Source organism: Lepidochelys kempii, chromosome 9 (genome assembly GCF_965140265.1).
Source record: "Lepidochelys kempii isolate rLepKem1 chromosome 9, rLepKem1.hap2, whole genome shotgun sequence".
In the NCBI taxonomy this organism is placed as follows: Eukaryota; Metazoa; Chordata; order Testudines; family Cheloniidae; genus Lepidochelys; species Lepidochelys kempii.
In genome coordinates, this window is record NC_133264.1 from 49,342,402 (window position 1) to 49,366,910 (window position 24,509).

Sequence of the window (24,509 nt, forward strand, 5' to 3'; positions counted from 1 at the left end):
GCATTTTTTGCGGCACATCCCTGATTGATAAGCGTAGACCTTTCTATGAAAGGAATTGATAAAGGAAAAAAACCTAGTCATTTCCCATAACTGGAGTTCACATCTTTATTTTATTTAGATTTTACATTGCACTTGTCACCAATTCCTCTTGATGCATACAAAATCCCAAAATAAGTGAAACCTGTCTAAAGGGTCATTTAAGAAGTTTCCTGTGTGGGCCAGCAGACTGAGAGAGAGGTGGAGGTGCCAGAAAAGGGTCTCCACAGTGGGCTATGGAGAGAGGCTTAGCAGAACTGTGGAGCACTTACCCCAGGAGGGACCATAGGGAAGAGCCAGGTTACTGTGACTGGGGACTAAGGGCTTGACTACGCAAACATTTAGTTCACAGCAAACTGGGCTGCAGTCTGCCCCATACTAGCCTGCTGTGGTCTAAGGTCTACACCACAGGTGCTGTAACCATGCCATAGTGCAGACACGTCTTACACTGACGGGGGGGTTTTCCATTGATGTAGATAATCCAGCTCTGCAAGCAGTAGTAGCTAGATCAACAAAGAATTTTTTTGTTGATCTAACCACATCTGGAACTGGTTGTTAGGTCAGCTTAATTGCAGTGATCAGGAATCTGAATTTGTCACACCCTGGAGTGATCTAAATTTTAAGTGTAGAACAGAGCTAACCTCTCTGGACCCCACAGTCACAGTTTGTTATCATTAGTGAGGCCATAGAATAATACCTAGCTCTTATGTATTGTGCTTTTCATCAGTAGATCTCAAAGTGCTTCACAAAGGAGGTCAGTATCATTATCCCCATTGTACAGATGGGTAAACTGAGGCACAGATGAAGTGACTTACCCAAGGTCCCCCGCAGGCCAGTGGCAAAGCTGGGAATTGAACCTAGGTCTCCTGAGTTTCAGTCCAGTGCCTGGCCACCAAGCCACACTGCCTCTGTGAGCAGTTCTGTCCACTAAGGGGTTCTTCCAGCTTCCTCTGAAGCAGCTGGTTCTTTCTGCTGTCAGACAGGATACTTATGTTAGTGGACACTTGCTTCAGTCTGGGATGTCTGTTCCTGTGGAATGTGTCCCAAGTGCATGAGGGAAGGAAAACCCACTTTAAGGACTATTGTAGAGTAATTGTCAAAGAAAAGAATTACGAGGTAAGTAAATCTATCCAATTCTTCCCTGGATTGAGTCTCAGCCAGCTAGCCCTCTTCTACATCCCAGTCTTCACTGGGGAGTTGTTCTACTGCACCAGCAGGGTTGGAAGAGATGCAGATGTAGACCTGGATGTCTTCCTGCTGAGAACACTGTGAACTATAATGCCTCACTCCTGCTCCCAGCTGCAGATGAAACAAAATGGGTAACGACCTTAGAGGATAGCATTGGGCTGTTGCACGTTTCTGCCCCAAGACCTCTCTCACAGAAAGGAACTGAGCTATTTGAGTGACATTATCAGCCCCTGCTTGGTTCCTCCCTGAGGTCAACAATGGCTCAGGATCAGGGTCTGAGGGTAGCTGAACTTCAACAGACACGAGGAGGTAATTGTTCAGCATCTGAAGGCTATTTACCTGTAACTGTTCTCATAATATATTGCCACCACAATTTCACACTCACTATCTCCCATCTTTGAAATTCTTGCTTCTGAACAGGCCATCATGAAATGAAGGGGCCTGGTCTGTATGTGCAAAGCATTATGGATGTGATCTCTGTCAGAAGATGTGATTCTTTTGTGGCTCTCTCTGCTTTTAGTGACTCTGGGTTTGTACAACCCTTGATCCAAGGGTGTGAAAATGTGGAGGCATTTATATACTGGGAACTATTGTTGTAGGTAAGCAGCTGTTTTTCTTAATTGAAAATCAACAGGAAAATCTCCCCTTTCAGTAGCATGACATTATTGTACTTAGCCTTAATAAGACTTTTTAGTTTTAGTATTATTTAGTATATTAGTATTATCACATTTTAGAAGTTTATAGTGAAGTTTCTTCTCTTGTTTTTACAGTTGTGGCCATTTGTACCACTCACTCTGTCTGCTGAGTAAAGAGTGTGGCATTGAAACCAAGGGACAGATGAGATGGACTTGCTATAAATGCAACTCAAGTAACAAAGGGGGAAAACTAAGTGAGAATTTCTCAGAGCTCAAAAAAGGGAATGGTGCATCTCTGGCACAGGTAAGATTCATGGGAGGGTTCGTCCCTGAGTGCTAACATGTTGAACTGTCCTTGCTGTCTCTAGATTATTAGTGAATTTCATCTCATTTTTGTAGCCTAGCTTCATTTACAGAGATGAACCCTATAAGAAAGGAGGCTGAGCTCCCACAGAGTGACATCCTGGTGGATGCATTTACCGTTTCATCTGCTATGTGGGGGCCTGGAACAGGCCTTTGGGGGCAGTTTTTTAGATTAATGTTAACTGTGTTTTGTATAGACTCACTAGCAGACCTGCTATAGGTCTGATAGATATTGGAGAGTCTTTGATCCACCTTCCCAGGAGACAGGATCTGCTGTCCACCTCCTGCACCCTACTCCAAACTGAGCCTGACCATTTCTCTGTGGTGGGAAATTTTAAGAAAGTCTAGATAATGGTAATGGCACCAAACTCATAATAGTAAGAAATTACTGATGATTGGCTATAATACATCACCACTGTCAGTTTGCATCGAGCCAATAAGAAAATCTACATCTGGTGCAAGTCTTTTTCAACCTAATGCAGCCAGAAATAAATTGTGAACATGCAAACTCCTACTTTCTCCTGGGGTTGATACCACAAAGTGCAAGTAAAAATAAATAATGGATGGCTTGCCAAGATGTCTCCTCTGAATTATGTATCTCAGGGAGCAGAGTTCTGCTTTTGAATGTTACAGAGAAGGTGGAGATATGGACTTTTCCCTAAATACATCTAGATATTTTGTGCATTTTCTTTGAAAATAAAACATCCTACCACATACACAAACCATTAGTGCATATTCTCTTCTGAAAGCAAAGTAAATCAGTGACTGAGTACATTGTGATGGTGTTTTGCTCAAATTCTTTTCTAGCAGATTACTTCACCGTCTGCCAAATCAATTCTGATCAAGGGATAGCTAACAGCATTAGTCCTCTTCCGTCAGCTTTTGTGGGGAGGGGCGGGGTGAGGCTTCTTGCTAGAAGGCAAACTTTTAAGAGGGAATCTCTGAGGAATACATACAGCACAGTGCAGCTTCAGCGGTCATACTGTATTAGCCCTTTAAATGGGAACAGAAAATCTTCCCTAGCCTTGAGAGTAGATTAATTTTGTGGCCCAAAACATCATCTTTACAAATTTTATCAAATGAAAAGTGTGCAGCTTCTATGTAGTATGTATTGTGGAATAGCAGTAGAGAATCCATAATTAAGGCTGTCTCGGCTTCTATTGCAAGCCATATGTTATAGCTCTCTAATTTTTGATTGAAGCCAAGGTATTAATTTGAAATTTTGAGTGGTTAAGAGAGGCTATATTACTATTTTCTGTTATTTTCAAAATTAGAAGATTAAAAATGTGCTTAAATTAATTGCTATAACTCAAGTTACTGAGGTTACATTTTATATCAATATCTCATGAATTTTTGACTACCAATTTCTCAGAAAATGATTAGTTTAACAAAAAGCTCAGTGTCACCCATCTATACTGGTCTGTAGGCACTCAAGCAAAGGCTACTCTTTTGTGGGGTGTGTGTGGAGAAACTGCTATTTAATATCTTCATCGTTATGCAATGGGTCTGTTAGTGGAAAAAGAAACAAATCCCAAGAGAGCAGTTGGCTGAGAGATGGGACAGGGCTGAGCTGGGAAAAGGGAAAAAGCTCAGTGAGTCAGGTGGAGGGTGTGAAGAGCTGTTTGGCACTGCAGAAGCAGCAGGTAGGAAAGTGCTTCACATTTCCCTGCTTTCTTGAGCCCGTGGTCTTCGAGGAAGTGCCCTTTAGCTCTTCTCTCCTCCTACAAGAGCTAGCTCTGGCTTATCAGAGCCCCGAGAGCCCCTCTTGTTCTCACCCCCTGACTGCTCTTCATGTCCCCAGCCTCTTCACTCAAGTTTATAATGTTTATAATTTAAATGCATAACAAACGTTTAAGTTGTGGCACTTCAGTATTTTAACCATGTACAATTTTAATATTTTTATTTACAAAATATATTAAAACTGCATTTACATCTAAACAATAAAATTGCCAATACAAATGCTCTAGGTGCCCTAAACAAACTTAGAATCATAACGATGACCACTCAGCAGCAGTAAATTATGTAACAAATTAACTCAGCTGGCCATCAGTCAAAGCAACAGAAAAGCCCCTTTCACCCACCTTTAAAACATTGGTAAACTTCAATGGGGCATGGGAGGGGTGGCTTGAAGAGTGTCCAGGGGATGGGAGAAGGGAGGTGTTTGCAGCACAGGTTACCTAGAACACAGAGCCTGCATTGCCAAAGGGGCACGGGGGGAGGAGGTCTGCTGTCCCTGCATGTGCTGGGTTGCAGCATACTGGAAACCTAGCAGCAGCTTCAGGTAAACTTTAAAAATATAGGTTCTTCTTTAAGTAGTGTCCCTATGGTTGCTGCACCCTAGATACGCTTGCGCCAGCTGCGTCTTCGATCAGAGATTTCTCATAGCAGTGTCTGTTCGGCCCGCACATGCGTGTTCCTCAGTCTCATGCCCCATGCCATTGCTATACAGCACTGCATGGGCTAATGGTCCTCAGTTCCTTCTCAGCCACCCTGGCTTGAAATAGCTTTAGCTCGTTGTCCAAGTTGAGTTTTGCCTCAGCTGTTCTTTTTGTAGTTAGTGTATTATAGTAGTTAGTTGCATTAGGTTTTTTGTTTTTTTTCAATATATATATAAAAGCTAGCCCCCCCCAACCCCCGCAGAGGTTTTGCCCTCTCTGTGGGTTTGCCCTGTTCTCCCAGATTCAAGTATTCCCTGTTGTGCCAGGAGGCAATCCCAGTGAGCAATAGACACTCACGCTGCATCCATTGCCTTGGGGAATCTCATAAATCCCCAAAGTGCAACTTCTTTCTGACGTTAAAATCTAGAGCCAGAAAAAACAGCGAGATAAAACTTGACTCCTTATGCTGGATAGCTCACTGCCAGGCCAGGCCCTCCCCCTGTATGCCAGAAGAGGCAGCTGATTTACTCAGAGACTATCTCTGAGCCACATTCCTCGAGGGCATCTAAGAGGAAGACCCAAGATTCCTCTAATAAGTATTCCAAAGACCATGCTCCAAGTTCTCCAGGTAGGGAATCTACCTCAAAGAAGTCAAAGGCATCAGCTTCCCTGGTTCCCATCAGTCTTAGACATGATGCCCACAAAGCTGCTGGTTCCTCAGGTATTGAGAGCTCGTCTAATCAAAGAGACCCTAAAATATCAGCCTCCAAAAGACCACTGGTACCAACAGGAGACCATGGCGGCAAGAGCTCTACTGCAGTACCAAAAAAGACCACTCAGGCTCTGTCCCAGTTCCCCCAGATCATTCGAAACTAGTGTAGCGTTGACTCCTTCGGCTACTGTTACTTCAGCTCAAGCCCTGGACATGGTACCAAAAACGCTCTCTGAACCACAAGAATTCAGGTTTCCCCAAGACCATGCAATGTCTGAGACCCACTGATTCACCATTGCTTGGCTCAGATCTCTCCTCAGTACCAAGGGCCTCCAGATCTCCGGACACCTGTTTGATACCGATGGCGGTACCTCAAGCTCCTTCTGCTGGCCCAGCATTACCGAGTGACTTAGAGGAGGAGGATTCTGATGAAGATTTTGCCTCAGCCTCCTAATTATCAGTGCAAGGCTCTCCACTTCGCCCCTTGAACGTTTGTTTCTGGAAATCCCTGAGGAGCCTGAGCTCACTAGTGACAGATGTCCACAGGTTCCATCCTGCTGGGGTGCCACCCATGATATATGCGCCACCCCCCTGGCTGTACTGGGACCCCTGGATAGCATATTGCCATTGATTCTCTAGGACTTCAAGCTCTCCCCTTCATAGAGATAGTCAACCCTCCCCAGCCTCCCTTTCCAGAAGACCGGAGCCTCAGGAAGAGATGTTTGAGGAACAGGATGTTCGATGTTTGAGGGCTGACAAGGTGGTCTCTCCAACTGTGAACATCTTTTTCATCCCCGGATGAAGCTGTCATGCAACTTCCACCATCCCTGGCTAACAATTTTATACAGTTTCAGGATCTCCTCAAGAAAGGTCATGGATTCTTTACAGATTTCTCTCGAGGAAATTGAAGAACCGCATGATAAGCTGCCCGACATCCTCCATACAGCCTCCTCTGCACATATTGCCCTGCCAGTCAACAAGGAACTCCTGGATCCTGCAAATGTCATCTGGCATACTCCTGCCTCAGCTCCTGCCACTATATGCCTTAAAGGAGTCAGAATTTTTATTTTCTCACCCATCTCCTAGCTCCTTGGTGGGCAAGTTGGTTAATGAATATGGAAGGCAAAGGCAGATCCATGCTAAATCTATACCCTATGATAAAAATCATAAGCATCTCGACCTCCTTGATAGAAAATCTTATTCTTCAGCTTCTTTACAGTATAGAATCACCAACTACCAGGTCTTAATGCCGAAGTACAACCACACAAATTACACCAAGCTGAACTCCTTTATTGAACATCTACTGACAGAACACAGAGAGCAGTTCCAAGCAATTATTGCAAAAGGCCAACTGCTCGCCAAGACATCTCTGCAGGCTTCTTCTCCCAATGCTGATGCTGATGCTGCTTATTTGATTTTTACAGCAGTAGGTATTATAGCAGCAGGAGGGCCTCTTGGCTTTAACTCTCAGGATTCCCAAAGGGGATCCAGAATACAATAGAAGACCTCCATTTTGACTGCACTAAGTTGTTTGCTGAAAACACAGATGAATCTTTGCATATGTTAAAAGATTCCAAGGCCACTTTACAATCTCTGGGATTGCAGCTCAGGCCCCTGCAGGCGTGGCTTGCGTCCATGTATCACTGAGGCAGCGACAGTCTGGACATGGTGCTGGCCGTTCTGGGACATACCCTCGATTCCCTACAATAGTGGCTGGACCCCCGGATGGAAAGCGCTGGGGTACCGTTCCATCCCCCCAGCCCACTCTGACTTTTGTAATGGATGCGTCGGCGCTCGGCTGGGGAGAGCATCTCGGGAGCATGACGACTCAGGGCCTATGGCAAGTAGAGGAACTGGCTCTGCATATCAACATCAAATTGCTCAGGGCAATCCGCCTCGTTTGCCAGGCATTCCTGTCCCGTTTGCAGGGCCACTGTGTAGCAGTACTGACGGACAATACCATGGCCATGTTTTACATAAGCAAGGCAGAGCCTGGTCGTCTCCTTTCTGCCAGGAAGCTCTCCTCCTATGGGAATTTTGTTTAGCCCACTCCATCCTTCTCCAAGCCTCATACCTGCCAGGTGTTCAGAACGTACTAGTGGACAGCTTGAGCCAGCAGTTCCTCACACATGAATGGTCTATTCGGCCGGACGTCATCCACTCCATCTTCCGCAGCTAGGGGTTTCCCCGAATCGACCTGTTCGCCACGTTGGCCAACAGGAAGTGCCCAGCCTTTTGCTCTTTCCTGGGCTCACAGCCTGGGCTCGATTGCGGATCCCATGGTCCGGTCAACTACTATATGCCTTTCCGCCATTTCCTCTCATCCACAAGGTGCTTCTCAAGGTCTGCAGGGACAAGGCAGACGTCATCCTGGTGGCCCTAGCTTGGCCTTGCGAGTGCTGGTACCCCACCCTCATGAACCTATTGATCTGGTCACCAATTCATCTACCTCTCACTTCCGACCTCATCTTGCAGAATTATGGTCGCCTCTTCCACCCAGACCTTCAGTCACTTCACCTCATGGCCTGGAGGATCCGTGGTTGAACCAAGCAGAGCTCGCCTCTTCGGACCCGGTGAGGCAGGTGCTCCTGGAAAGCCGCAAGCCTTCTACCAGAACCACTTACAAAGCTAAGTGGAAAAGGTTTTCTATCTGGTGTGCCCAATGGCAGGTATTCCCACTCCAGACTTCAATCCCGTGCATCCTGGACTATTTGGTGCACCTGAAAGATCAGCGCCTGGCATTCGGTTCTCATAAGGTTCACCTCGTGGCTATTTCGGCATTTCAACCGGGCATTTCCGGGCGCTCAGTGTTTGCACACCATATCATGGGACATTTCCTAAAAGGACTAGAAAAGATCCATCCCCCAATGAAGCGCACTGTCCCTGCCTGGGACCTCAGTTTAGTCCTATCTCGTCTCATGGGTCCTCCCTTTGAGCCACTAGCTTCATGCTTGCTCCTCTGCCTCTCCTGGAAGGTTACCTTCGTAGTGGCCATCACTTCAGCACGACGCATTTCTGAACTACGAGCCCTCATATGTGAGCCCCCGTATACCATCTTTCATATGGACAAGGTGCAGCTTAGGCCTCACCCGGCCTTCCTACCAAAAGTTGTGTCCCGTTTCCATGTCAGCCAGGATATTTTCCTGCCGGTTTTCTATCCAAAGCCGCACGCCAACCTCCATGAGCAGCAGCTACATTTGCTGGACGTTAGAAGGGCACTCATCTTCTACATAGACCAAACGAAGCCGTTCCGCAAAAGAACCCAATTGTTTGTCACTCTAGCAGAGCAGATGAAAGGTTTGCCAGTCTCTTCCCAGCGTATTTCCTCCTGGATCACGGTTGTATTCGTACTTGTTATGACTTAGCGAAGGTCTCTCCACCTGTTGTCACAGCTCACTCCCCGAGGGCTCTGGCCTCGTCAGCAGCCTTCCTGGCACACATACCCCTCAAGGAAATCTGCAGGGCTGCCACATGGGCTTCGGTGCACACCTTCATGTCGTGCTACGCCATCGTCCACCAATCACGTGACAATACGGCCTTCGGCAGGGCAGTTCTCCAGTCTGCAATTCCTTGACTCCAACCTCACCTCCGAGGTAAGGCTTGGGAGTCACCTAACTGGAATTGATACGAGCAAGCATTCAATGAAGAAGAAACGGTTACTTACCTTTCTGTAACTGTTGTTCTTCGAGATGTGTTGCTTATATCTATTCTATTCCCCCCTCCCGCCCCCCACTGTCCCCTCTGTCGGAATAGCTGGCAAGAAGGAACTGAAGGGGGGTCGGGCCGGCAGGGTCACATATAGAGCACCATATCGGTGCCACTCCAAGGGGTTCCACAGCCAGCCCAATGGGTAGCTGCTAGGGAAAAGTTTCCAACATCCGTGCATGCGACGCGCACGCACACACCTAACTGGAATAGAGATGAGCAACACCTCTCAAAGAACAACAGTTACAAAAACGTGAGTAACTGTTCCTTTTCAAATGTCTAACTTTGCAAGATGCTGTTTAACAGGCTCCTTAGCCGCTGTTGGAAGATAAAGTATTTCAGCATCAATACATAACATTGTTAAATGAGCCAGCTTGGTTCCAGATGCAGAACAGAAATATGTATTGAATTAATGCCTTTTCTACTTCATTGACAATTTTGCCATCATCAGGTAATAATTTTATTTATGCCTCTGCTATGATTCCTTTCATTCCTGATGCATTTAAAAATGTTATCTAATTGTCTTTGTTGAAATTTATTATTATTATTAACAACAATATTTTATTTTGTTATTTATTGCCTTATTAATACAGGGTAGCACCACACATTAATTTCACCATAAATTCTTTTTTTAAATCCAGTAGATCAATGGTATCTATACCATTGTTCTAAACATGTGCAAAAGCCTACTGATAAGTAATTACTGAACCCAAACAGTAAGAAAACATTCATAAATATTTGATTAAGGTATTTTAAAAAGGGCTAAAATCAGGGGTGCTTTGACCTATGTTGGTCAGCTCCAGTTTGGTCAGGCAGGAGGTATTAGCAATGAACCTTTTAGGACAGGTTTCAAAGTAGCAGCCGTGTTAGTCTGTATTCACAAAAAGAAAAGGAGTACTTGTGGCACCTTAAATTGGTTAGTCTCTAAGGTGCCACTAGTGCTCCTAACCTTTTAAGAGTTCACCCTTTTATAGCCTTAACAAACAAATGATGTCATCACCTGTTGCTAACTTAGCTAAAAAATGGTTTTTGGCTGGTTTTGAGGTCACTATGAGTTCAGCACACACACTTCCTTATTATTAACAATCTCTGATAATTGGAGCACTATCCTTTATCTTTAACCCTTTATCTTAAACTTAAACTGCAAAACACAGATTTTTCTACATTCCTACAGTCCTTACCCCTATTTGCTATGGATATTTTGTTTTAATGTTCAGTGCTTTACCACTACTATCTCATTAATCCTGCAGAGCCCAGACAGTCTTATCTTTTGACACAGCAAAAGATGTAAACTGGTATATCCTGACCGTATCTGAGAGAGCATTTGGCTAACTGCCAAAGACACCAGCGTTTTCTGGCTTTCTGATAATTGAAGCATTTTAGATGTTTAAGATGTAGTCATTTTTTCTTATGGCCTTCACAATTTCCGACAGTATCTGCAGTAACAATAGGTAGGTTTGAGATTACAGAGCAGAAATAACAAATCTTTGTTTCTGTTGTCTAAATGGCAGGTTTCTATGTGAAAAGTAGTGTGGCTAAAAATGTGGTCACTTTCTCTGCCTCTGCCTTGGTGTCCTCTAAGACTTCTAAAAGGACAAAAGAAAAGAATGAAGGACACAATCAAGCGGAGCTCTGAGTTTTTAGTTCCAGGAAGTGGAGCAGTTCTACACACAAGTTTTTTCTGTCTTTGCAAATACCAAGGAAAGACCCTAACTTGTACAAACCCAGATAAGTTTACTACTTCTCTGTTCACTTACAAACACCAACACTCTTCTACTCACTTTACCTTGCTGGGAAAAAAGAGCAGAGTCACAGTTTGTCATGGGATACAAGTTGTCAGCAGTAATATATTTAAAATAGGCTTGCTTCTGGGGGTCCCATGAGATCAAGAGGGTTACCTCATAGGTCTTCATTAGGCTGAGGATAAAGGTCTCGTCACTCCGTATCTCACTGTGACCATAGGGCTTGTCATGTTGTGGTGTGCTTGAGGCATGCATGTGTATTGTGACATCCTAACATCTTTTTGTTGTGTTGTGACACCTATAATTCAGTGCATGTTACACATTCCCCGCTAGTGGCTGATCCACAGAACTTTGAGTCTCCAGCTTAGTGCGTCTTCTGAATTTCCAGCTAGAATCCTTAGCCTTTTGATCAAGTGGTGGTGGCTCATGCTTTTATCACTGAAAGCCCCAGATTAAAAACCCAAGTGGCAGCCCAAGTCGCATTGGCTACAGTCAGACCCAGTATGTGAATGTGTCTCACTAAGCCTCCACACCCGGTCTTCTGTTGTTGCAGCTGGAGGATGTGTCTATCCCATGACAATCACACACAAATGGGGCACTTCTAAACATTAAGTTCTGGAGGTTTCATGGGCACATTAGCATCTCTTACTGAAAAGATGCTTTCCATGCCATCCTAGTGATCATGGGCAAACCAGTAGCCTACCCTGTGCAGCTTTGGGCTTTCAGTTTGTTCCTCATCTCCTGGGAGCACTATGGAAGCAGCATGCCCAGCTTCTGGAGGAGAGTTCATTGACTTAATTTCTATCACCAACATTCTCATCCCTTCCTTTAATCCTCTCCTTAACCTCTCATTCTTCTGGCTCTGCCCCTCACAATACAAGCATGCTTTAGACCAGCATTTCTCAAATGCGGCCACCAGGGCTTTTCTTGCAGCCACAGCCTCCTGAACAGTGATGGGGGAAGGGGGTAAAGCAGTGGCCTCTCCCCAAGGTTGCCAGCAGGAGTTGCGTCCTACCCCCTTCTGGAGAGAAACGTGCTGGAGGAGCAGGTTGCCAGTGAGTTCCACACCTTCCTTTACGTTCCTTCCATCCCTCCCTCCCCCAGCCCTCACTGCCTCCCCTGCTCCCATATCCATTCTCCCCATGGCCTCTGACCCCCACTGCCTCCCTGCCCACCTCTCCATCCAGGGCTTAATTTGTCCCTGGGCTTGTCAGGGCTGAATAAGTCTGCTGCTGTGAAAAGTGGTATTTTTATGTTTGTTAATACCACTTTTCACACCAGCAGACGTACTAGCTAGCAAGTCTTAAAAAAAGCAACCATAAACAACAATAAAAAAGACAAGACAAGCACCTTATTTATGTTTCTGTTCCGTTTAGGTCCAGTAAAGAATAGAGACAAGTGTACATTATTTTTATTAAAAGCGGCAAAGAGTCCTGTGGCACCTTATAGACTAACAGACTTATTGGAGCATAAGCTTTTGTGGGTGAATACCCACTTCGTCGGATGCATATAGCAGAAATTTCCAGAGGCAGGTATAAATATGCATGCAAGCAAGAATCAGGCTAGGGATAACAAGGTATTTTTATTGTTGTCTGCAAAAAATCCCAGCATAAATAAATTGGAATGATTTTGACATGTATATGTGCATATTTATTTCTTTGTCTTTCCTAAACTTAATTACAATTTTAACTAAAATTCCTAACAGCAGCCACCAGCAGGGGTTGGTGCCTGCACTCTGAGGTCACCAAAAAATTTGTCATGAGAATCCCTGCTTTAGACTCCCATCTCAAAAAAAACCAAACCACCAACCCCCACCCTTGCCCCTATTTGCCTCTCCAACTATCGCCTCCCTCCCTTTTCTCTTTCATCTCTAGGCTCATTGAACATGCTGTTCACAATCACTGTCTGGAGTTCCTCTCTTGCAATTCCATCCTAGACTCTCTTTACTTCAACTTCTGCCTCTTGCACTCCACTGAAATTGCTCTTGTCAATGTCTTGACCTCTTCTTAGCCAAAGCGCAGACTCAGTACTCCATCCTCATCGACCTGTCAGCTGCCTCTGATACCATTAATCATGCTTTTCTTGAAGTCTTGTCCTTCCTTGGCTTCACCCTCTGCCTTCACCTAGTTATCCTCCTACCTCTCTAATTACCCCTTCAGCATGTCCCTCAGAGGCTCCTTCTTATCCACTGATCAGCTTTCTGTGGGGTTTGCAGAGGGCTCTGGCCTGGGTCCCCTCTCTTTTTCCTATGCACCTTATCTCTGGTTAATCTCATCCACAAACATACATTCAGCTACCATCTCTTTGCTGATTATTCACAGATCTATCTCTCTACTCCACACCTGTTTCCTTCTCTCCAAACTAAACTAAAATCTCAGCTTCTCATGTCTCTGACATCTGGTGAATGTCTTGCCATCAGTGCAAGGTCACTGGCTAAAACAGAGCTCCTAATCTCTTTCCTCAAGTCCTCAGTGCTACCTCCTTTTTCTATGACTGCGGACAACACCACCATCCTTCCTGTCACTCAAGCCTGTAACTTGGGTGTTATCTTTGACTCACACCGCTCTCTACATCCTCACATCCAGTCTGTATAATCTTTTCTAATTTCTGCATAACGTGTCTAAGATACGGCCTTTTCTATCCATCCACACTGCTAAAATGCTCATCCAACTCTCATCATCTCACATCTATATTACTGCAACATCCTTCTTTATGCCCTTGACAAATGCCATCTTGTCCTGCACATATCCTGAAGAAGAGGTCTATGTAGCTCGAAAGTTTGGTTGAGCAGAAGTTGTACCCATAAAAGATATTACCTCACCCACCTTGTCTCTCTCATATCCTGGGACCAACACGGCTACAGCAACACTGCAAACTGCTCAGATCCATGCAGAATGTTGCTGTAAAGATAATTTTCCTAAGTTGTCACTGTGATCATGTCACCGTTTTTGCATCCCTCCACTGGCGCTCCCCCTTCTCTCTACTGCATCAAATACTGCTTGTATTCACTTTCAAGGTCCTTCCTGTTCAACCCCACCCTAACTACCATTTCTTATTTACTATCAAGATATTGACACTTACCTCCAACTGGCCAATGAAGTCAGCCTCCACTGCCCGCTTGTTAATTTTCAAACAAGTACCTGTGTGCTTTCTCCCATGCTGCCCCTCACGCTTGGGAGAAGCTCCACGTAAACATCCACTAAGCTAGCTTGTTATCCTTCTTCAAATCTCTCCTCAGAACTCAAGTCCTTTACTGCAGAGCCCACAGAAAACTTGTCAATGGTTAAGCCACTGATGTGCAGAAACCAATGCCAATCATGCTGACTCCTTGTGCTCCTTATCTGTATTTTGCCCAGTAGGTCTCTCTTGTCTGCAGTTTCTAGGTTGAAGAGGCTGTAACAATGTATTTGTCTTTGGAGTCACCAAGCCTCTCTAATAGTTTGAAGGGGATGGAAAGAGGCCAGATCTCTCCAGCTGGGTATTTCCTCACAACAGGTGGGCAGAGAGCGCTTCATCTCTGGCTCCATGCTGCCCACATTTTGCAGCCCCGGGCATAGAAGTGCACTGCACTCCAGCAACTCTTAGCTGGGGCATGGTCCCTTGGGGGCCATCATCAGCCAACTGCTGTAATCTATATCAAGGCTATTGTAGCCTCAGCTCCAGAATCAGGGATTCTCAACCAGCTCCATTACAGCCTCCTGCCTCCCACCCCAGCAGAGGCAGGATACAGACCTGAAAGTGTAAGGATTCCAGGCTTGGGTGTGGTGGGGTTGTAGACCAAGGACTTAATCAGTCCTTGCCTCACCACCTGCTTCCAATTATCATACACTCTGCTGTTCCTGAATGGACGGACTGACTGCCTCTGCAAGTGGCACTTTGGGAATAGCATGATACCCTTTGAAACACTGGTTAGTTGATATGGTGACAATCTTTGTGGAAGGTACGGCTCCTGGAAGAAGTACTTCTGTAGGTTAATAATCATGCCACAAGATCCAAGTACCCATACTTATAACTACTGTATGTTGCTGCTCTACTCTGGCTCTAGCTGGTGATGGGTTGTGCAGCTGTGGAATCAAGGATAATTGCAGGTTTAGCATAGCGGTGCTATGACTACTAGAGAAAAAACATACTACAGAAAATATCCTCGCCTTGATGGTGACCTGGGCACCATGATCAGAGTAGGAAATGGGGAGCCTGGAATTGAAAATGTGGCACAGAGAATTTGTTTTTCCTCCTTTTTGCAAAATCAACCAGACCTTTTAAACCCACCACTGACTCAACTAGCACTCTGTTCTGGATTGTTTCTAGGCTGCAAAACCCTTTCTGAATAAGAAAGTCTATGTTGTTGAGTTCTCATGGAGTTGCAAAGCGGGCAGTAATTGGCTGCCCAGCCAGCCTGAGGCATTTGAGGCAGAAACTACATTTCAGTGTGAAACTAGATGTTTAACCTCTGTGCACCAACACAGGTGTCAGACTTGCTAAGAGAGACTCCCTATCACAAGGAAAAACATTCCTTTAGTTATATGGTTAAAAAAGGAAAAGGACCCACATCGCTTGTTTCCAAGACAACAGGAAAAGTTGCTTGCAATATTTCAACTCCTCAATCCTGAGAACAATCTGATAGTTACATACAGACAAGTGGAGAAATGGCAAACTCGATGCAGTTATGTTACATTTTCTTGTCTTTGAATGACTGAGAAGAGTAGATGATCAGCTTTCCTTGTTATCCTTTCTTTTCCTCTACAAGTGGCATAGGTAATTAGTAGGCTTGGCAGAATTCATTTTTTTTATAATTTTGAAGGATATTATTAGTTTTAAGCATTTTTTCAGTTCTTATCAAATAAAATTTTCACACTTGTGCAAAATTATGGGTTTTAAATATTTTTTCTACTTTTATTTATTTAAATTTTCACAGTCCTGGGAAATTATGGGGGAGCGGTCAGATAATGGGAGGAGGTCAGACAATAATTATTTATTGACAGTAGATGTTGAAATGCAAAAAGCTAAAGCTTTATAACTGCTAATCAGAAGTTACCAACATCCCATCAAAATATACAAAGTAAATATCCTTAAATCAAACTCTCCTAAGTTCTCAAGCAGTATTTTTTTTTGTAAATTTCAGTTAAGAATGGAAATTGTGGTGAAATTGACATTTACTAATTAAAAATCTAATCCTTCCAAGCCTAGCCATTACTGACCAGAAACACCACTACATAACAGGTCTATCTAGAGTAGATGCGTAAACCCTACTTTTTTAGGATCTCTTTATTTCTAAATTTACCTTCTTCAAAAAATATTCTGTAATGTGTGCAGCAAATTAAATCTATTGGTTCCTTGACCAACAGGTACTGACAGTAACATTTTACTGTGTAAATAGTTACATTTCAAACATGAAGGAAAAAGGAAATGAGTCAGGAATATTATATCATCAATTTCAGTTTGTCACCAAATTATAAAACGGCACTTTGGCATGAGTGATCTATTATAGGTCTTAATCTGCAGTGTTAGAATTCATCAAGGAACTGAATCAGCCTCTTGAAGGCAGGTTTGTTCAAAATTCAAACCTCTTCACTAGCTTAATGTGCTTCTTCAGACAGCAATACTATACATACAGGATTTCACATCTCTTTCAACCAGCAATTGCATTGTGCCTCTAGGCGGCAATTCATCCCCAGCCGTTCATCACAGAGCAAGTTGAAATGAATAAACTGTCTGAGTGCGATAGTGACAGCTCTTATGTGCATACAGACATCCTGCCCTGTCCACTGCTTTGCTCAGAGCAGGTGTGGAGCAAAGTAAATATAAAAGCACACAATAACGAAACATAGTGGGACACAGGAAAACAGATGAAAGAGAAAAGGAAAATAAATCTTACAAAGGGCTCAAGAAAACCAGTAAGAAGAGAAGATAGGAAAAGATTGTAAAAGAGACAGAAGGACACAGGGTAAAAGAAATGTAGACATTTATGATTATGATGGAGGCAGGTATTATGTAGTGTTCAGGATGCTGCCATGTTGGCACAAGTTATACAGTGGGTAATAGAATACTGTCAACAGTAGAGGGCATTATACTAACATAATACAACATTGCATTTCATCTCCTTGAAATGCCACAGCAGCTAGAGGCATCAGTCTGCATTCCCTATTAGCATAAGGAATAGCTCTCCAGTGTTGGGTGCTGTGTGCATGAGTGGGACCTGCCCTCCAGCTGCTCCTCAGTAGTTAGTGCCCCAGCGTCTGACCAAATGGAATTCTTTCTTCCCAAGGTAGTTTATGGGCCTTTTCCAGGCTTAACTGACTTTGCAAGAGGGTGCTGGGGCCTTCTCTCCTCCCTTCATTGGGTAGTAGTTCAAAACCAAGTTAGAGGCTGAGGAGACATGTCCTCAGGCAAAGTGGCAACTCTGTCCTGCAGCACACTTTCTCCAGCAGGCGCCTGGCCTTCATGCTCTTTGGCAGAAAGGGAAGGGTTGGCCTCCAAGAGGATGTTACAGGAGTAACTAGGTGTATCTGGGCAGGTGAGGTTCCTACTCTTTACGGTGATGAGAGTTCAGGGGTCTTCCCTCTATTGCTGCCCTTGGCAAGCCTAGGCATCCAACAACTGCTAGCCTGAGCCAAGCCTAACCTGTTCTAATACAATAAAAACTAATACGCTATTCATTAAAACCAGATTGTGTGCCCCAGTTGCTGTTCAGCTTTTCATGAATATTGGCTTTAATACAGTAAAAAGAAAAGGAGTACTTTTGGCACCTTAAAGACTAACAAATTTATTTGAGCATGAGCTTTCATGAGCTACAGCTCACTTCATCGGATGCATGCAGTGGAAAATACAGTGGGGAGATTTATATACACAGAGAACATGAAACAATGAGTGTTACCATACACACTGTAACAAGAGTGATCAGGTAAGGTAAGCTATTACCAGCAGGAGGGAAAAAACCTTTTGTAGTGATAATCAAGATGGGCCATTTCCAGCAGTTGACAAGAATGTGTGAGGAACAGTAGGGGGGGAAATAAACATGGGGAAATAGTTTTACTTTGTGTAATGACCCATCCACCCCTGTCTTTATTCAAGCCTAAATTAATTGTATCCAGTTTGCAAATTAATTCCAATTCAGCAGTCTCTCATTGGAGTCTGTTTTTGAAGATTTTTGTCGAAGAATTGCCACTTTTAGGTCTGTAATCGAGTGACCAAAGAGATTGAAGTGTTCTCCGACTGGTTTTTGAATGTTATAATTCTTGACATCTGATTTGTGTCCATTTATTCTTTTATGTAGAGACTGTCCGGTTTGGCCAATGTACATGGCAGAGGGGTATTGCTGGCACATGATGGCATATATCACATTGGTATATGTGCAGGTGAACGAGCCTCTGATTGGTAGATATCACATCAGCCACACTATAAGAGGCTCATTCACCTGCGCAGCTACCAATGTGATATGTGCCAGCAATGCCTCTCTGCCATGTACATTGGCCAAACCAGACAGTCTCTACGTAAAAGAATAAATGGACACAAATCAGACTTCAAGAATTACAACATTCAAAAACCAGTCGGAGAACACTTCAATCTCTTTGGTCACTCGATTACAGACCTAAAAGTGGCAATGCTTCGACAAAAAAACTTCAAAAACAGACTCTGAGAGAATGCTGAATTGGAATTAGTTTGCAAACTGGATACAATTAACTTAGGCTTGAATAGAGACTGGAAGTGGATGGGTCATTACAGAAAGTAAAACTATTTCCCCATGTTTATTTCCCCCCCTACTGTTCCTCAGACGTTCTTGTCAACTGCTGGAAATGGCCCATCTTGATTATCACTACAAAAGGTTTTTTCCCTCCTGCTGGTAATAGCTCACCTTACCTGATCACTCTTGTTACAGCGTGTATAGTAACACCCGTTGTTTCATGTTCTCTGTGTATATAAATCTCCCCACTGTATTTTCCACTGCATGCATCTGATGAAGTGAGCTGTAGCTCATGAAAGCTCATGCTCAAATAAATTGGTTAGTCCCTAAGGTGCCACAAGTACTCCTTTTCTTTTTGCGGCTACAGACTAACACAGCTGCTACTCTGAAACCTTTAATACAGTAGTTACTGACTTGCTGCTTTAACGTAAGGAATTGCTTAAGTATTTTCATTTGGGAACGATTGTAGTCCTGCGGTTAGAACAGGAGACTGGGAGCCCCCAGGTTCTTTTCTCAGCACAGCCACTGAACTGCTGTATGACTCTGGGAAGGTTACAACCTCTATGCCCTGGGTTACATGCATATGAAGTGTCAGTGTGTTCCATGCTTACTCTCAGCGGTGTTTTGAAACTTAAGGTTTGCAAAACATTTGAAGGTGCTGTCGAAGCACAAAATAACTTTGGTAATAAATACAGAATAAGTTAACATACTGTGATGTTGAGTGCGTAAGGCTCTGATTCAGGAAGACGCACTCACTACTTCTCCAATATACCTTTGTATAACCGTCACTAAAAATGCACAACCACAGAGTCAAGTGTCAGTGCTTGGTATTGTCAGGATAATACACGAGGGCTGAAATCCTGGCTCCATTGAAATCAATGGCAAAACTTCCATCAACTTCATTCTTTAAGAGGTAATATTAGTTCTCTTTTTGTAATTTGTCTTGAGCCACTACTGTGACTCCTGCTTTCCTACCCAAAGAGATTCAAGGTAAGTTCATATTAAGGTGACTCAGTAAATAAACATTAGTTGTATTGTTATAAAGACTCTGTATAAACAAAATCCTGCATACAAATATTTTTTGCACGTTTGAGAACATAGTGAAAATATTTTAGCATGAATATTTTATATATTGTTTTGTAAAAGTAAATTTCAGAAACTAGCAGCTAACGGGAATCCTCATTAATGCTGATCTGGCATCATTAGCTCTCAATAGATCATATTGTTAATCTTATTGTTTTGGAATACAAAATAGAAACATTTTAATATTCTAACCAAGCAAGGGTACAATAATTCTGGACAGGCTATCCCCCCCCACCTCTTCCCAGATTATTAATTTAATTAATATCTATAAAGCACTTTAGAAATAAGAATTAAGCACAGTGTAGTGCTAAGTACCTATTACAATGGTTTATGATGTCACCATAACCCCTTAGTATATTTAGAGCTTTGTGTTGTGTGGTTCAGTCTTTATTACTCTTTTTGCATAGAAAAGTGACATAAAGCAAAACAAGCATGTTCCCTTTTTTAACAAGGTACAAAACTGTAGCATAGGTGCTCAGATCTAATGATAGTGAGCCAGTGTAAATACCTAGCTATACAGATTTAAATTTTGGTTATTTGATTTTTATGTCTCTAATTTTTTGTAACCTTGTAACTTTGTTTCTTAGACAAGTTCAGAGTCCCTGTTGGATTCCCAGCAAATCCAGGCTTTTGACCAACTCTGTCGACTCTATCGAGGAACCTCCAGGGTAAAGTGTCTTCATCTCTTCTTTTTAATTGGTGAATCAAATTGTACCCGACTCTGTGCCATCCATTGGAGCCGGCAGTCTGGGTGCCAACTCTTCCCAAGAGCTTAGAATCATAGAATATCAGGGTTGGAAGGGATCTCAGGAGGTCATCTAGTCCAACCCCCTGCTCAAAGCAGGACCAATCCCCAATTAAATCATCCCAGCCAGGGCTTTGTCAAGCCTGACCTTAAAAACTTCCAAGGAAGGAGATTCCACCACCTCCCTAGGTAACACATTCCAGTGTTTCCCCACCCTCCTAGTGAAAAAGTTTTTCCTAATATCCAACCTAAATCTCCCCCACTGCAACTTGAGACCATTACTCCTTGTTCTGTCATCTGCTACCCTGAGAACAGTCTAGAGCCATCCTCTTTGGAACCCCCTTTCAGGTAGTTGAAAGCAGTTATCAAATCCCCCCTCATTCTTCTCTTCCGTAGACTAAACATCCCCAGTTCCCTCAGCCTCTCCTCATAACTCGTGTTCCAGTCTCCTAATCATTTTTGTTGCCCTCCGCTGGACTCTTTCCAATTTTTCCACATCCTTCTTGTAGTGTGGGGCCCAAAACTAGACACAGTACTCCAGATGAGGCCTCACCAGTGTCAAATAGAGGGGAATGATCACATCCCTCGATCTGCTGGCAATGCCCCTACTTATACATCCCAAAATGTCATTGGCCTTCTTGGCAACAAGGGCACACTGTTGACTCATATCCAGCTTCTCATCCACTGTCACCCCTAGGTCCTTTTCTGCAGAACTGCTGCCGAGCCATTCGGTCCCTAGTCTGTAGCGGTGCATTGGATCCTTCCGTCCTAAGTGCAGGACTCTGCACTTGTCCTTGTTGAACCTCATCAGATTTCTTTTGGCCCAATCCTCTAATTTGTCTAGGTCCCTCTGTATCTTATCCCTACCCTCCAGCATATCTACCTCTCCTCCCAGTTTAGTGTCATCTGCAAACTTGCTGAGGGTGCAATCCACACCATCCTCCAGATCATTTATGAAGATATTGAACAAAACCGGCCTGAGGACCGACCCTTGGGGCACTCCACTTGATACCGGCTGCCAACTAGACATGGAGCCATTGATCACTACCTGTTGAGCCTGACAATCTAGCCAGCTTTCTATCCACCTTACAGTGCATTCATCCAGCCCATACTTCTTTAACTTGCTGGCAAGAATACTGTGGGAGACACTGTCAAAAGCTTTGCTAAAGTCAAGGAACAACACATCCACTGCTTTCCCTTCATCCACAGAACCAGTTATCTCGTCATAGAAGGCAATTACATTAGTCAGGCATGACTTGCCCTTGGTGAATCCATGCTGACTGTTCCTGATCACTTTCCTCTCCTCTAAGTGCTTCAGAATTGATTCCTTGAAGACCTGCTCTATGATTTTTCCAGGGACTGAGGTGAGGCTGACTGGCCTGTAGTTCCCAGGATCCTCCTTCTTCATTTTTTTAAAGATGGGCACTACATTAGCCTTTTTCCAGTCGTTCGGGACTTCCCCTGATCGCCATGAGTTTTCAAAGATAATGGCCAATGGCTCTACAATCACATCCGCCAACTCCTTTAGCACTCTCGGATGCAACGCATCCAGCCCCATGGACTTGAGCACGTCCAGCTTTTCTAAATAGTCCCGAACCACTTCTTTCTCCACAGAGGGCTGGTCACCTCCTCCTCATGCTGTGCTGTCCAGCTTCTTTCAATGCTGCTGCAATATGGAAAGATAAGGTTTATTAAATCAAATTCTGATCTTTTTGGAGCTTACAAAGGCAGGATTTTCCACTCTCAATACACAGGCAAAATTTCGCACAGACTGCTATCACCTTCAACTCCATTCTGCATTTAAGTGCCCTCACCCTGTTTTCAAAGGACCATATCCCACTTACCAAAATTCAAATATACAAATTACCAAGTTAAAAAATATTAACATCCAAACTCATTTCAAAACAGTGTTTTGCCATATAAAAGCCTTCTGACAATTGCAATTATTCCATGGTCCTTGCACTAATATAGACACAGCTCACCCCAATAGATTGCTTTCTGTCTTTCACATACATCTTGGGTGGAGGGGCTATCCATCTAAAATGCGGTACGTTGCAGAGAGGGTGAAGGTGAGAACCTCCTTGCTTGGTCAGTGCTTAGGAACATAAGATTGCCATACAGAAATAGTCCTGTTCTGGATCCTGTTCTGGACAGTGGCCAATGTCACATGCCTCAGAGGAAAGGTATAAAAATCTTCAAAATAAGTGTCAGTGAGCAATATTACCCCACAAAAGACTCCTTTCTGCCTCCAGCTAGTGATCACCTCATACTGTGAATCAGAGGGTGAAAATCCCTTGTAACTTTGTCCTGCTGTCATAGCTGTCATTGCTGTTCTCATTGTGGCATTGTGAGCACTTTCTCCATAGTTAAGGGTTCAACCAGGGTTTCATACTAATCTGTTTGCCTCTGTAATATCCTGCTGCAATGAGTTTCACAGCTAACTATACAGTGGGTGCGAATGTATCCCCTTTGTCTTAATTGTATCATTGTTACTTGAATATCTTGTGAAAGGAAGGGGACAGGTGGAGGGATCCCATACTGTCCGTGCGCTCACACACCCTTTAAAATAAATGCTTCCCTAAAGATTGCTCAGGCCTCTGTGTATTTAGTGGTGTATTTCTTTTTGTCTTGCAGTTAGCTCTCCTGACAGAATTGTCTCGAACTCATGGTGGTGAAAAACATGGGCTCCTCAATGTCTCTCAGGGTGACCCTGCACTGAACAGTGTCTTCCAGAATGAGAATTTCCAGCTGCATCTCACTCCCCCTCCACTGACAGAAGAGTAGCCCTCCCCTTGCCAGATCATGGGTGCAGTCCTTCCATGGTTGCATAAGAACATTCTGAGAAGGCTCCTACCATCGATCCCGGAGCGTGAGTTTATTGGCTATGGGGCCTGCCCTACTAGGCTGGATTTGCTGCCCATTGCCATCATATTCTTCCCAAAATCCTTTGTGACATGTCACTTTGTGTCAGATGGCTTTACTGGGTTTGTAACCATGTGGAATCTGTAGTAGTTTCTCTGCTGGCTTATTTTCCTCTGTTTCTTCTGACAAAACAGAAGGAACATCACAGAGATCACTGTTAGAGTTCTTGTCCAGTGGGATGCACTGAAAGCTATAAACTGTGCTGTCAATTCCATGTACTTCACTCGAGCCAAACACAGGAAGTTGAAGCATCTGTACTAACCCCAAGGTGACTGTGTCTGCAGCCAAAGCTTATCCAAATAATTGGAACCTATAATATGTTCATTTTTATTCCTTAGACAGATTGACCAAGGGAATACAGAACATGTCACATATCCAAACTCAGCATTTCTCAAAATGCCTCATCAACATTATAAGGGAAATAACTAATTTATTTGAGTTTAAATTTAGTATTAGTAAAAATAATCTTTTTGACAAATCACTAACCCCCTCAGGATCTCCTGGATTATAAGCAAAGTGGGTGGTATGACTGCATGAAACACACTCAGCACTTGAAAGGAGCTGAAACTGCAAAAGAGCATATATTTGTAAGTAAACAAACTTGTGTGCAATGCTCCTGTGAAACTACATTCTCTAATAAAAATGCCCTGCCTTTAAACCCTTCAGTCCTGGTAAATGTCTGTATTTAAACTGTGCTCTAGGAGCTGGTGGAGGGGTTACTGTGATAGATGCAGCTCTGTGAGAGAGTTCCTCTTCTCCTAAGTGCCATTAATCAGGAATTCTAGGAGCAAGAGAAATGTAGCAATTTACCATTCAGCAAACTTGGCAGCCACAAACCACTAAGTCAAGCTTATGCATATGAGCTAGTCGCTGTTCTAGTGGGTTCCACAAACATTTTTCTGTTTCCAATTGGGTGGAAGGAAATATAAAGTAAATGTATATGGCCATTGTGACGGAATCCCTGGGGTGCAGCCTGGGACTGTGGGACCCCTGTGCCCCCATAACTCTCCAGCCTGGTCTGTCTCTCACAATGATTTGCTAGTGAGAAGCATTAAGCCCCTCTAGGCACTGTTATCACTCAGCACTACAGCATGTGAAGCTCCTCACCCAGCTAGATTGCATGAATGCTCCCAGAGCTACTCATGAATCACACAGCAAAAGGCACCAGCCGAATCCCTCCAGCTCCCAGCCTTGTACCTCAGGAATATACTGCCCTGCACTGCTCAAGATGAACAGTGCAAATTTATTAATTGGTTCAGCACTTCATCGATGGAAAGTGGATATATACCAGCCTTTGTAAACCTGAGCAAAACCCTTAC

At 43.7% G+C, this 24,509-nt stretch overlaps 1 protein-coding gene across 5 annotated transcripts in view; it reads left to right on the top strand.

Moving 5' to 3' along the window:
- The window catches only part of VPS8 (VPS8 subunit of CORVET complex), a 225,084-nt gene extending 201,229 nt beyond the window's left edge, over nt 1-23,855 (top strand). For all 5 annotated transcript variants that reach the window (XM_073360260.1, XM_073360261.1, XM_073360262.1 and 2 more), the window contains 3 exons: nt 1,995-2,163; nt 20,111-20,191; nt 22,903-23,855. In XM_073360260.1, the coding sequence (XP_073216361.1) occupies nt 1,995-2,163; nt 20,111-20,191; nt 22,903-23,052 (400 nt within the window). In that variant the 3' untranslated portion in view covers nt 23,053-23,855. The remainder of the gene's footprint in view (nt 1-1,994; nt 2,164-20,110; nt 20,192-22,902) is intronic.
- The last annotated feature ends 654 nt before the right edge of the window (nt 23,856-24,509 follow it).